The sequence below is a fragment of the Lutjanus erythropterus genome, chromosome 3, assembly GCF_056507025.1.
Source record: "Lutjanus erythropterus isolate fLutEry1 chromosome 3, fLutEry1.hap2, whole genome shotgun sequence".
Taxonomy (NCBI): domain Eukaryota; kingdom Metazoa; phylum Chordata; class Actinopteri; order Lutjaniformes; family Lutjanidae; genus Lutjanus; species Lutjanus erythropterus.
This window is the reverse complement of record NC_139319.1, coordinates 26,464,616-26,476,863: the sequence shown is the minus strand read 5'-3', so window position 1 is coordinate 26,476,863 and position 12,248 is coordinate 26,464,616. Positions and strand designations below refer to the sequence as shown.

Sequence of the window (12,248 nt, the reverse complement as noted above, 5' to 3'; positions counted from 1 at the left end):
GGGGCAGTGGAGTCCAGCAAGCTAGAATTCCCCTGTCTTCATTTAGAGAGAGTGTGAAACAATCTTTGTAGTGTAACAGAGACGTGTCTGCAGGTCTGAGGTCTGCCGTACCTGTCTCTCCAGTGATACCTGTTACCTGCAGGCAGGCTCAGAGATAGCTTTCACCAATGTGTGGCCTAGAGAGGCTGAACCTGCCCTCGGGCATTTACAGGCTGGATTGACAGCGAGCTTGGGTTTTTCAAGACAGTGACACAGATCGTTTCAGACAGGGCTGGCTCTGGGATTTTGGAGGCCCTAAACAAGATTTTTTTTCACATAACATAGCTACAAAAATTTAACCTGCAAGCTGGCAAGAAAGTAATTAATTTTGCTATTTGGTTCGAAGTGTGAGGAGCGGGCCTAGAATTTCATCATTTTTGGAGCAGGGTGATGGGCTTTGGTGTTGTCAAGTTTTTGAGGGCACAGAGGCCAATTGCCAGAGCAGCAATCAAATAAAACAATGACTTTAAGTCCACATAAATAATTAATTTAACTTTGGGATTAAGGATGATTTTATTTGTCTATACTATAGAGTTTTTAGATACTATAGCAAAATAATGACTTAGTTTGTTATTCATAGATGATTTTTAATAAATCATGTTGGCATACATGGGCTTCCATAGAGAGAGACAGTGCCTGGCTAGCAGCACTGTGAAAATACAGACATTTCATAGGAGACAAGTGTGTATGACATGGATCTAGTTTGTTAACAGAGACTCCAGTCTGCAGTGTAAATCACAGAATTGTAGAGTAACATCAAAGAAAGCTTATATCATGTCATTGACACATCTCCAACGTCCATATTTGCACTCTCTGTTTGTCACGTTCCGTCAAATGAGCACTTTCTCCCTCTCTCTTTTTCTGTCTCTACTGTGAATCTGCATCACACTGATTTCAGAGCTGTGTAAGAATTTAACTGTCTTATCAGTTGATATGTGTGGCTAAAATAAACGGCAGTTCAGTCACTAAAATATCTATGAATGAAAGAACTTTATCCCTCAGATCTCACCAGTTTTGAACAGGCACACACACACACACACACACACACACACACACACACACACACACACACACACACACACACACACACACACACGGCTTGTGGCTATCAGCGGGCTTTAGGGGTTTTCCAGCGGAGCCAGGAAGCAAAGAATCTGCTCTGCTGTATGAAAGACAACAACATGAGTCATGCACAAGTGTAAATCTAGCTGAAGACAACAATGAAAACATCAGATCTGTGTCACTTTAAGGAAAGGAGCCGGTCAGGTGATTCCACAAGACACACAGGAATAAAGATGATCATTTTCACCTGAATTTACTCATTGTTACACACATCTTATTTTCCCAGAATATCTAATGGAACGATCATCATCTTGTGGCATTACGCTAAAGATCTTGATTTTTTCATTTCAGTCATTATACACTGAGGCTTAAGACCAACAGTGTGAAGCAGTGAGCAGAGACACATCACTAATTAAACCCCTGCTGTCCTGCGGGAAAGACAGAAAGCGAAGTCACTACTGATAAGGCACGGAGCTGCTAATGTGTGTGTGTGTGTGTGTGTGTGTGTGTGTGTGTGTGTGTGTGTGTGTGTGTGTGTGTACAGTGTGTGTATTTTAGAAAAGATATTGTAATTAGGTCCTTGGAGTAGAGAGAAGGAGTCTCGGGGGTCCCAAACAGACACACACATCCAGAATCTCACACACACACACACACGCCAGTGAGAAGCGAGGTTGAGGGATGCTGAGGCTGAAGTGAGCGCTGATGTCTACTGCCATTATGATGAAAAGAGCTGTGTGAAGAGGTGGTGCAGGAAAACATGGACAGATGAACCAACCAGGGGACCCCAATTGGACCCAGATAACCCCTGTTTCACATACACATACATATAAAGTACAGTATGTACCCACACACAGTAGAGCCACAAACTGTATCAGAAGTGCTGTTGTTAATAATGCATGAACGTGTCTGTGGTGGTGGTGGTGGTGGTGGAGGACCGGTGTCTCGGACGGCCGGCCTTAATGAAGTTGGGCATGTCTGCCTCACTCCGCTGCCAGAGAGTCATGAATAAACATCAGCCGGCTAATTAAACTCAGCGCCGGCAACTGTACTCATCAGTAAACAAGCGGCAACCAGGGGTCTCGCACACGCTCACATGGGTTTTGCAGGGAACGGAGGAATGGTAATACCAGGCCTTCACTTTCTGCTTAGTACAGTTTGGACTCTTGAGAGCAGGAGAGGACCTTGAAGAAATGAGCAAGAGAAAGAAAAAGGGACTGAGTAGTGGAGAAGTATTAAAGTAGTAGTAAAGCAGTAGTAGAGTAAGAGACAGAAAAAAGACAACTGAGGAGACATACAATAAGGACAGAATGTTTGACCTCATTAACGGATAAATTTAACCTTACCTTCCCTCTGGTGGCTGTGCATCAAGTCAGATTCCTGTCACAAAACCAAAAGATCCTGGAAATAGCAGTAATATACTACATGCAGAGAAAATATGACATGACAGACATAGGATAAGTTGTTTTTCTTCACAGTAAGTCATTAGAAAACTCTCACAAGTGAAATTAACCAAATCATGACTTCAACTGACCACAAATAAACTTGAAAAAGGTGTAAAAATGATGGCAGTTTCCACTGCAGAGGTCATTATGTTTACATGCTGTATGATATCATCACATGTTATCACACATGTGCAGTGTTGAGAAGGTTAATTTTGAATGTAAGAGGTTACAGATCACTAGTTACCCTGGTAAAATGTAATAAGCAATCTAATTATTTTAATTTCTTAATCAAAGAAATGTAACTTATTACTTGATTACTTTTTAATTACCTCTCTAACGAATATTTAGGTCGGCCAATAAAGTTGACAGCCCTGAAAACATATATTTAAACCTGGTAGTGTATTTCTCATAAACAAGCTTTACACTGCACATTAATGTAATGTAATTTAATTAAACGTGACTAGTTACTCCCCAATACTACATGCATGTCGGGAAGTATTATTACATACTGATTTAAAGGCATTATTTTTCATTCATGTCAATTCAGTTCAATAATAAGGATGAGAATTTACTCTAAGGAACAGGACAATATGAAACATGATTGCCTTTGAAGGGACATCCAGAGGATTTTCAGCTCTCAAATACACACATACATACATACCTGCTCTCCTCACCACATGCTTTTTGATCATTTGCACAAACCTGACACCTATTTAACTAGTTTGTTGTCAATAAATTGGCACAAATTCTGCTGTAACCTGTTTTGTTTTTCCCTAATTTAACATTTTCACTTCCCCTTTTATCTCCTCCACAGCCTGTAACTGCAACCTTCATGCTCGAAGGTGTCGTTTCAACATGGAGCTGTACAAACTGTCAGGGAGGAAGAGTGGAGGAGTCTGCCTCAACTGTCGCCACAACACAGCTGGACGCCACTGCCACTACTGCAAAGAGGGCTACTACAGGGACCTGTCCAAACCAATCTCACACAGGAAAGCCTGCAAAGGTACAGTGCTCTTGTCCTGTTTTTGTTTTTTTCTGTGACATCATTTGGCTTTTTTTTAGAAAACTTTAAGACTAATTTTGCAGCAATGAGAGTGGATTTCTCTAAAATTTAAATTGCTCTTCAGGCTAAAATACAAGAGGAAAAAATCTCATGTTTACATACTCACTACTGAGATTATTTAGATCTGATAGGAAACAATTTTAGATGAATTACAGGAAGTGGGGGAAGCCAGCAGTCTTTTCATTCCTGAGCCTGTCTCGCCCTCATCTCCCTCTGTCAGCAGAGATGAGTTGGGGGTCTGTTGGGATTGTGGAGGTCGTGGTGGTATGGGCGGGTCGGGCTGGGTGTTCCCTCAACGACAGCTGAGTTATTTGGCTTCGTTCGAAGGGGAGGAGGGGGATGAGGGGATGACAGGACAAGCAAAACAAACAGAGCTGAGGTGTGAAGTGATCCACCGGTGCAGGTCAAAGACGGATGAGAACGCAGGAAGATCGGTGCTGCAGGACGGAGAGAGAAAAGGAAAGGAGGAGACAATAGTCAGGCTGGCAAGAGAGTGAAAGATGGGAGGGAGGAGGGGAGAGAAGAAGAGGGAGACAAGAGGAACACGCCCCCACGCAGGTGTGCTGGTACTAAGTGCTGGATGAATTGCCTGCCATCAGCCCTCACCATAGCTAATAAGGGTCAAAGAAAGAGAGGAGGAGGAGGAGGAGGAGGAGGAGGAGGGTGATTGAAAAGAGAGAGGGTATGTTTTCTCACCTCTTCTATAGCTGCAGGGAAAGATAACAGGAGCTGAATCCCTGTGCAAACAAGTCCAGAGACACCTCTGAGTCACTCCACATAGATCCAGCTTGCACACACACATACACAGAAATACACATACCTGTTTGAGGGTCTCAGCGCTCGCGTCCAAAAGGCAGCCTGTGAGGAAATATTAGCTGTCTGCTGACAGTTTAAGCCAGAGTTTTCTCATATCATTCAGCAGGGAGTAAATAAACAAACTGACCGATCCGTCAGTTTGACAGAAGGCATGTGTAAAGAGTAAAACATCTGCAAAAGAATCAGACAAGACAACGATTTGTAAAGATGCATTTTATTCAGCTATACTCATGAGTGGGGCTGTGACTAATAATCATTTTCATTATCGACCAATCTGTCGATCATTTTCTCTTTGTTGATTAGTTGTTTGGTTCAGAAAATGGAAAATGTTGATTACTGTTCTCCAAAGTCCAAAGTGGTGTCCTCAAATGTCTTGTTTTGTCCACAACCCAAAGATATTCAGTTTACTGTCAAAGAGACACTGAAAGCAGAGAATTTGGACAATTTTATCTAAAAAAAAAATCCTTATTAAAAAATCCTTAATACTTGACAGCTCATCGATTAATCAACTAATGGCTGTACTTATAATACAGTTGATACCACAAGGGCAACACAGTTGATCAAAATCTTATCAAAATCGCAATATGACAAGTGCACAGTGTTTAGAGGATTACTTTTAAAATGATTTCCACTACTAATAATTGAAAACAAGTCCTGAAATGTAATTTGTAAAACGTTCCATTAGATTACTCAAGTTTAGTAGCACATTCCTGAATACTTTGGATTACCTTTAGAATACTTCAAAATTGTCTTGCTGAGCTCATTTGTCTTAGTCAATCTGAATGCAGTTCGCTTTTGGAAATGACCCCACTTCAGAGATCCTTTCAATAGACCTCACTAGGTCAGATTTAGCAACTCTAGCAACAACAGCACAAACCCCCCACAATTATAACAGGAATCAATAATTCAATAATGAATAATGAAATTGTATTTGCAGCCAGTTAGTGATATGTTTCTGCACTTAGGCTGACAAAACAAAGTAATCCATCCAAGTAATTATTTAAAGACAGTAATTGTATTCAGAATACCACCAATGTAAACTGGAATTATAATGGAATACAGTTACTCATATTTTGTATTTTAAATACTGTGTTCTGTTACTTGTACTCTGTTACTCCCCGACCCTGCAAGCACAAGGATTGGAGACTGAAAATGAAAAAATTGATGCAAAAATGATCATTCCTAGTCATTATGAATCATATAGCAATGGCAATATCTGTCACAATATGATTTATTTTACCATATCAAGCCTTAGGCACCACTGATATAAAAAATGTTTTCAATAGTGGAATGGTGATCCTTCTGTTCCTACTTTTCACCTTTTCCCTTTGCAAAAAGAGCATTTGCCATGATGATATGCTTCATGCTGCCCTGACAAAAACATTTATCAAACTAAATCAAAAGAACATTAAACACGTTGCATTTAGTCTCATTAAATTCCTGGTACACGGTGGCCCTATCAAGCACATCTCATTCTCTGCATGAACATAAATTCATAACAAAAGCTTTCTGACAAATGCATCCATTTATTCACTCCTGCAGCCGCCCATGAGTGATATTCCTTAACTGACATTAACACCTTTCCGTGGCTTTGGGCCCATTCTCCTGTCGTGCAGGAATGCAAACACACATTCATCACTACAGGACGTTGTGTATCATTAACCCCTATCTTCCGCTGTGTCTACCAAGCTAGCTAATTGTGGAGATTTAACCGCTGTCTTGTTTTGTTTTTGGTTTTAGATCTCTTTTCATGTGTCCAAGGCTTGATTCTCACTCATAACCCTATTCTCATAACTCTCTTTCCTGGGGGTTTGTCTCTCTTAACAAGAGAAGTTTGATGCCTCAGGGTCCTGCTGTGCATTTCACCACAAAAAAATAAGATTTGTTAAATCTGTTTACCTGCAGAAAAAAGATACAGTTCACAGTATACAGTAGGCAAATATTAATTTTGAGCATAACAGCATAATAGCTGTTGCAAGTTAGGAAGATGTGTTCCAAAATAGAGTGTTTTATATTCACGTCTAGTAAATAATTCAATAATATTTGAATTAGTGGATTTTTTTTTCAAATGGTGTACACATTTTAGAAGATGGAGACTTTTGCATGTTTAAGCAGCAAGCAAATGACAAATCCAGCATATTTCTGAAGATTACTGACTGCTTTTCATTACTTTTTTATTGCTTACACTGGTGAGTTTGCTCGCCACTGAAATGAGAGAACTTGGAAGCATGCAGGCAAGCAGAAGAGAACAAATCCATGATCGGTTTTGTTATAAAACCAAATTAAAGCATGAAAACATGAGTGAAAACCTCATTTAACGATAAAATGCTTTCACCATAACTAGAAAACAGCCTGCCCACAGTGAGAAAAATCAGCCTTCACTGATGTGGAAATCTGCTCTCATACGATGATGACTAATTTGATGTTTGGAAACTTTAGATAAATGAGTCATGAAGGGAAAGTGAAAACATCAACAAGTCAAAAGCGGTGAAAACTGCACCTGGTGTGGACCTTTGGCATCTGAAGTTAACTGATCATGTTATAGCATAAAGTGTATCTGGATTATGTGGGGCTGGCTCTGTATTTTATGTCTGTGTGTAAACTTCCTTGTTGATAACTAGTGCTACTGGCTGATGGGAACACCTGCATGTTCATCTGCATGGATTCTGGCTCTGTGTAGGCTGATTTTCTCACCTCTTTTGTCTCTGCTAATTTGACGTGTATATGCATCATTCAATCTTATTTTATAATAATTACACTGCAGTGTGTCTTTCAGTTTTATAAAGAATTGAATTAACTGTATTTGCTTCAGCATCACTAGTTTTCCTGTGCTTCTCAAGTTTCAAAAATCTTAAATTCTGTTAACAAAATTTCAGTGAGTTCAGTGAGTAGAAGTTCAATTAAAATCTGCCCAAGGTAGCAGCCGTACAAGATCACAACATGTAAATATGCAACATATCTCCAATGAAACAAGAAAACTCATTTTTTTACGTTTTTCATTATGTCTTTAATTACATCATTTTAATTTTAATTTTAGATATCCTTGTAGATCCATGTCCAAGGTGCCTAATAGGAAAATGCAGTCTTCCCCAGATCTGACTCTGGTACATTAAAAAGCATCCATGAGGAGGAGCGTAGCTTGTAACTATCAGACCTGGAACAGAGAATATTATCTCTATAGATAAAAATAATCCTGTGCTGTTGTCTATCTGAGGTCAATGACCTCCACCAAATCATAAATAATGCAATAATGAGTAAAGGATGTTGCTTTTGTAATGAGACATAGAGATGCATGGCACTGACATTATACAGACCAAGTCCACATTGTTCTACCACAATGCACAAAAATACTGTTTCTCTCAGACCCAGTGTTGATAAATATACAAATATAAGTACATAAGCACAAGCATTTAAAATATAAGGATAAAAACAAAAACCTGAAAAGTACAAATTTACAAGTTAAGCTCAGGATTGGTAGAGACCATAACAAGGCACAGATAAAGAACAAGAACTGTAACGATAATATGAATTAAAATGAGCAATTGTAGTGCAAACAGAGGAACAAATAGTCTGAACAAATGTTGCAAATATATATATATATATATATATATATAGATTTAATTTTCAGACCACTTTAGAATTTATAAGCATGAGTTGTTCTGACTTATAATGAGTTGAATTAATGCAAGAGAAAATGAAATAACGTTGAACTACTTATTTAACTGTTACTTAAGTTCAGTCAACTCACACTTTTAAGGCACCCGGGGAACTCTTGTTTTTAAACTGAACCAGCTTAAAATGATTTAAAGTGCAGTTGCAGCTCTAATTATAATTCTGATTATTATAAATGACTCAACATCAGTCTCGCCATGCACAATTTCACATCAAATTGTCATCAACTTTTAGCCCAACAATACAGCATCAGTTTGCTGTGTTAGTCCCATGCACCCCCAGTGGGATTTCACAACAATTAAATATGATCTATAATAGCATTATTGTTAGAAGATAATTATTGTCCTGTAGGCTCGTAGCAGGAGTTCAGTCATGTCACATACTCATTACATCAGAGTCTCCACACTAGTAAATATTAAATCATCTCACCCACATAAGAAACTGACTTCTGACTCCTTCACATTCTCCACTGCCTCTCAGAAAACTAAAACATAAACACATTTCATCATCATTTATAAAATTGTCAGCTTGCCCAAACGGTTTTGTTCAATTTAATCCATGAAATTTGCCAGAGTTTGTGCACCTCCCACCTCTCCCAGCCCTGTGTAATTATAAGCAAACACTGTCCAAGTTCTACTGAGGTATTCAGTTACATCAAAACAGACTTACAATAAAGGAGCTGTGGTAATTACCCCAAGCTGACAAATGATACAAAGCATGAACTGTTTCTCTTGCCAATTAAAACATTTTTGCAAACTATATTTGGAAAGTTACAGATGAAGCCTTTAAAGACGTGTGTCATTGTATTACATGGTCTCTCTCTCTCCGTTAATAAACTTAAAGTTACCACACACAGCTTTTTCCCTGCGTCAAACACCTATGTGTGTTGTCAAAGTCTCACCCTGCCAAATTCTCTCAGGTTTACCACATCATAACTCAAGATAATTCAATGAAACTCAAACCGCAGAACTAATTTCTGTCCACTCCTCAAGCAGTATGAGCGCTGCACTGAAGTGACAGCAATTAAGAGGTTTGGTTATTTATTGAACTCAGAGAGAGGGAGAGAGCCCTTTTGCCTTGTGGCTTTTGGAAGAGAATGAGCGCAGGTCGGGGAGCACAAGAGTTTGCTTTTATATGCGTAATACAATCCTCCCCGAAAGCAGCTCATTTCCATAGGAGGCCATTAGGAGTAAAAGAGAGCACCAGCTCCTCAACTGAGGAGTGAGCCGTGCCCGGTGGCTACATTTACACACCGAAATTTATAACTTCACCCCTCATTGAGTCAGAGTGTAAACATGGAATATGTTTCAAGCTCTTGTTCGAATCTTTAACTGTTTGAAACCTACGAATAAAACACATTCAGAGTATTTGACAGAGAAATGCCATGAGTTTAACTTAAAAAGGTGAGATTTGAAAAGACCAAGGGATGCAGCACATTGGGTGGTCTTTGAACACTCCTGACATATAACTCGGATTACAAATGTTACTCTACAGTGAAAAGTCTTCAGAGAGTTTAATCAGCCATCTTTTGTCCCCGTTTGGCACCCTGGTACTGACTTTAAAACCCAATTATTTTTTTAAAGATAGAGATTTCTGTAAAGCTACAGTTGGTAACTTGTATAAAAAGAACTTTTTGTCATATTTGTTGAAACTGTCACTATTTCCTGACAGTAATATGCTCTTAGAAATACAGGTTTCAAAAGGGTTCTTCCTGAAGGGCTAAAGTTCAACCCAGAACCATTTGCTTCTGAAGAACAGCCTTCTTGAAGAAAGGGTTTGTCAGGATTTTTTTTTGTTTGTTTGTTTGTTTGTTTGCTTGGAAGATTATGGATTCCAGTCAGAACCATTTTCATGCAAAGAACCCTTTTTTTGAAAAAAAAAAAAAAAAAAAGAGTTCTTCAGTGACTGTTGAAACCCTTGAACCCCAATGGTTCCAAATGGAATTTGTATAAAAGGTTTTTCAAGGAATCAAAAAGAGTTCTCCTTTGGGACATGAACACTTTATGGTTCCGTTAGCATCTTCATTTCTTAGAGTGAAAATGAGACATAATATGTGAAAAAAAAACAGGTTCCTCTGGCCAGGGGCGCCACCAGAAATCTTGGGCCCCCTGAAAGATTAGATAGATAATACTATTAAAATAATATTGATAGCCCTCAAAGGGCCCTTAGAATCGTCCTAACTTTTCCCCCCCTGGCAGCGCCCCTGCCTCTGGCTCTTCCTAGTACTCCTAATGGCATTTGCAAGAATCCACTACGCCTCAACAGTATGCAAGACACACATGTGTGTGGGAGTTAGCTCACTAGCTGGCTAGCTTTGGCTTAACTGGTTTGGGGAAGATTTTATTGCACTTACAATAATGTGAGTTGTCATCAACTCGAGTAACAATACAATAATACAATAATTTGTTTCTCCAGAGGCAAATATCAGTGCTAGTTAGAATGCAAACTGTGATACACACATCTGGCTAGCTTTGGTTCAAATGGTTTGGGGTTGACATCTGTGTATCTTTGGTTTTAGACGGATTGCTTACTTATTACTGTTGTAAAGCTTTTATTGAACTTAGATTACGAGTTTTCATTAACACCTGTGTCTCCTCTCCTCTGCTGTGTGTGTGTGTGTGTGTGTGTGTGTGTGTGTGTGTGTGTGTGTGTGTGTGTGTGTGTGTGAAGCCCTCTGGTGTAAGCACACAGAGCAGAGAAGAGAAGGAGGAGAGAGAGAAATCACAATGGTAAATGGCAGGAAAAGGTAGTAATGGCTTATATATGCTAGTTTTAGATAACTTACAGATTTGGATGAAGCCTTCTGTCTGTACTGTTCTTGTCCATATTTCTGCACATTCTTTCAAAGCTTACATATGAAACGGAGCAGTAGCAGTGTAGCCAGTAGTTCAAGCAAGACGCAACTACAGGACACAATGAAGAAGTTTTAGTAATCCACAAATATTGGAAATGATGCTCGTCATCAGTTACTCAGTGAAATGAATTTAACTGCTGCACAAACCACCACTGTCTATAACGATGCCCCCAGTTTGCCTCTTTCTCAAGAGGTACATTATTATGTACTCCTCTAGGTTTGTTGTTGTTAGAAATGTTTGATTCTTCTTCTTCTTTGGGGTAACTTTTGACTGTAAGCAGTGGTCTAGTGGATGTGTCACTTAAAATGCATGCCAATGTAAAGGATGAGTGGAAGTATGCAGGCAATGACAGTTGCATTGTTTGAAACATGCTATTTTCATATGTAAAGGGGGTGAAAATTATGCTATAAGGCTCTCACATTAAGCTGAAATGGAAAATTTGCACATAAATGAGGTACGCATAAAATATTTCATTTCTTTCAGTGTTAGAATGAAAAAATCTTGAAAATACCATTAGGAGCACTTGGAGGAAACAGATTTTTTCACATATTATCTGTTTCATGTACTGTGACAGTTTCAGCAAATATGACAAATAGTTATTTTTATAGAAGTTTACCAACTGCAGCTTTAAGACTTGTCTTGATGTGGGGTCTATGATATGTTGAATGACAATGATAACTACATGAGAGGTCTTTGCTAAATAATGAGCCCTGCTCCTGATTAGTCCTCCTCAGAGGGCCGTCTAAGCTTAATAAAATCAAGCTTGAGCAGGTTGGAGCTGGTTCTGCGACTGATAGATTTCTGTTCAGGCCTTCACATTCAAATCCGAACATCAACCATCATACAATTACATCGGTCAGTGGGATGATGAGGAACATATTTTGCATACAGGGGGAAATTAGGCTTTGATTGAGGGATGGTCTGTTTCAATCAGAATAACATGCTTAAAAACCCCACTCCCCTCTCCGCAGCATATGTCTTCCATTGACACAGTAGGGTTTTTTTTTATTGACTGCATATAAAATGTTTTCTGCTTGGGATTTGAAAAAATATTGTTTTTCATGACTTCACTTTAAGCTTTGGATGTGCCGATATCGGTGTGTTTTTAATTTAGAACAACGCACATGTGCAGCATTGTGCATCAAACATCATTCACAAAACAAGTCCAACATTTCAGGCTCACTCTGTGGCCAAAAGCATGACTGTACGGGCCGTTGAAGCTTATTATTCTGATCAATAAAACACTAAAGAACACAACAAGCGAGACACACCCTCTATGAGTTAAACACGGCATTTAGA

General features: G+C 39.1%; 1 protein-coding gene across 2 annotated transcripts in view; it reads left to right on the top strand.

Moving 5' to 3' along the window:
• The window catches only part of ntn1a (netrin 1a), an 80,936-nt gene that overhangs the window by 41,990 nt on the left and 26,698 nt on the right, over positions 1 to 12,248 (top strand). For both annotated transcript variants that reach the window (XM_084715625.1, XM_084715624.1), the window contains exon 3: positions 3,358 to 3,546. In XM_084715625.1, coding sequence (XP_084571751.1) covers positions 3,358 to 3,546 — 189 coding nt within the window. The remainder of the gene's footprint in view (positions 1 to 3,357; positions 3,547 to 12,248) is intronic.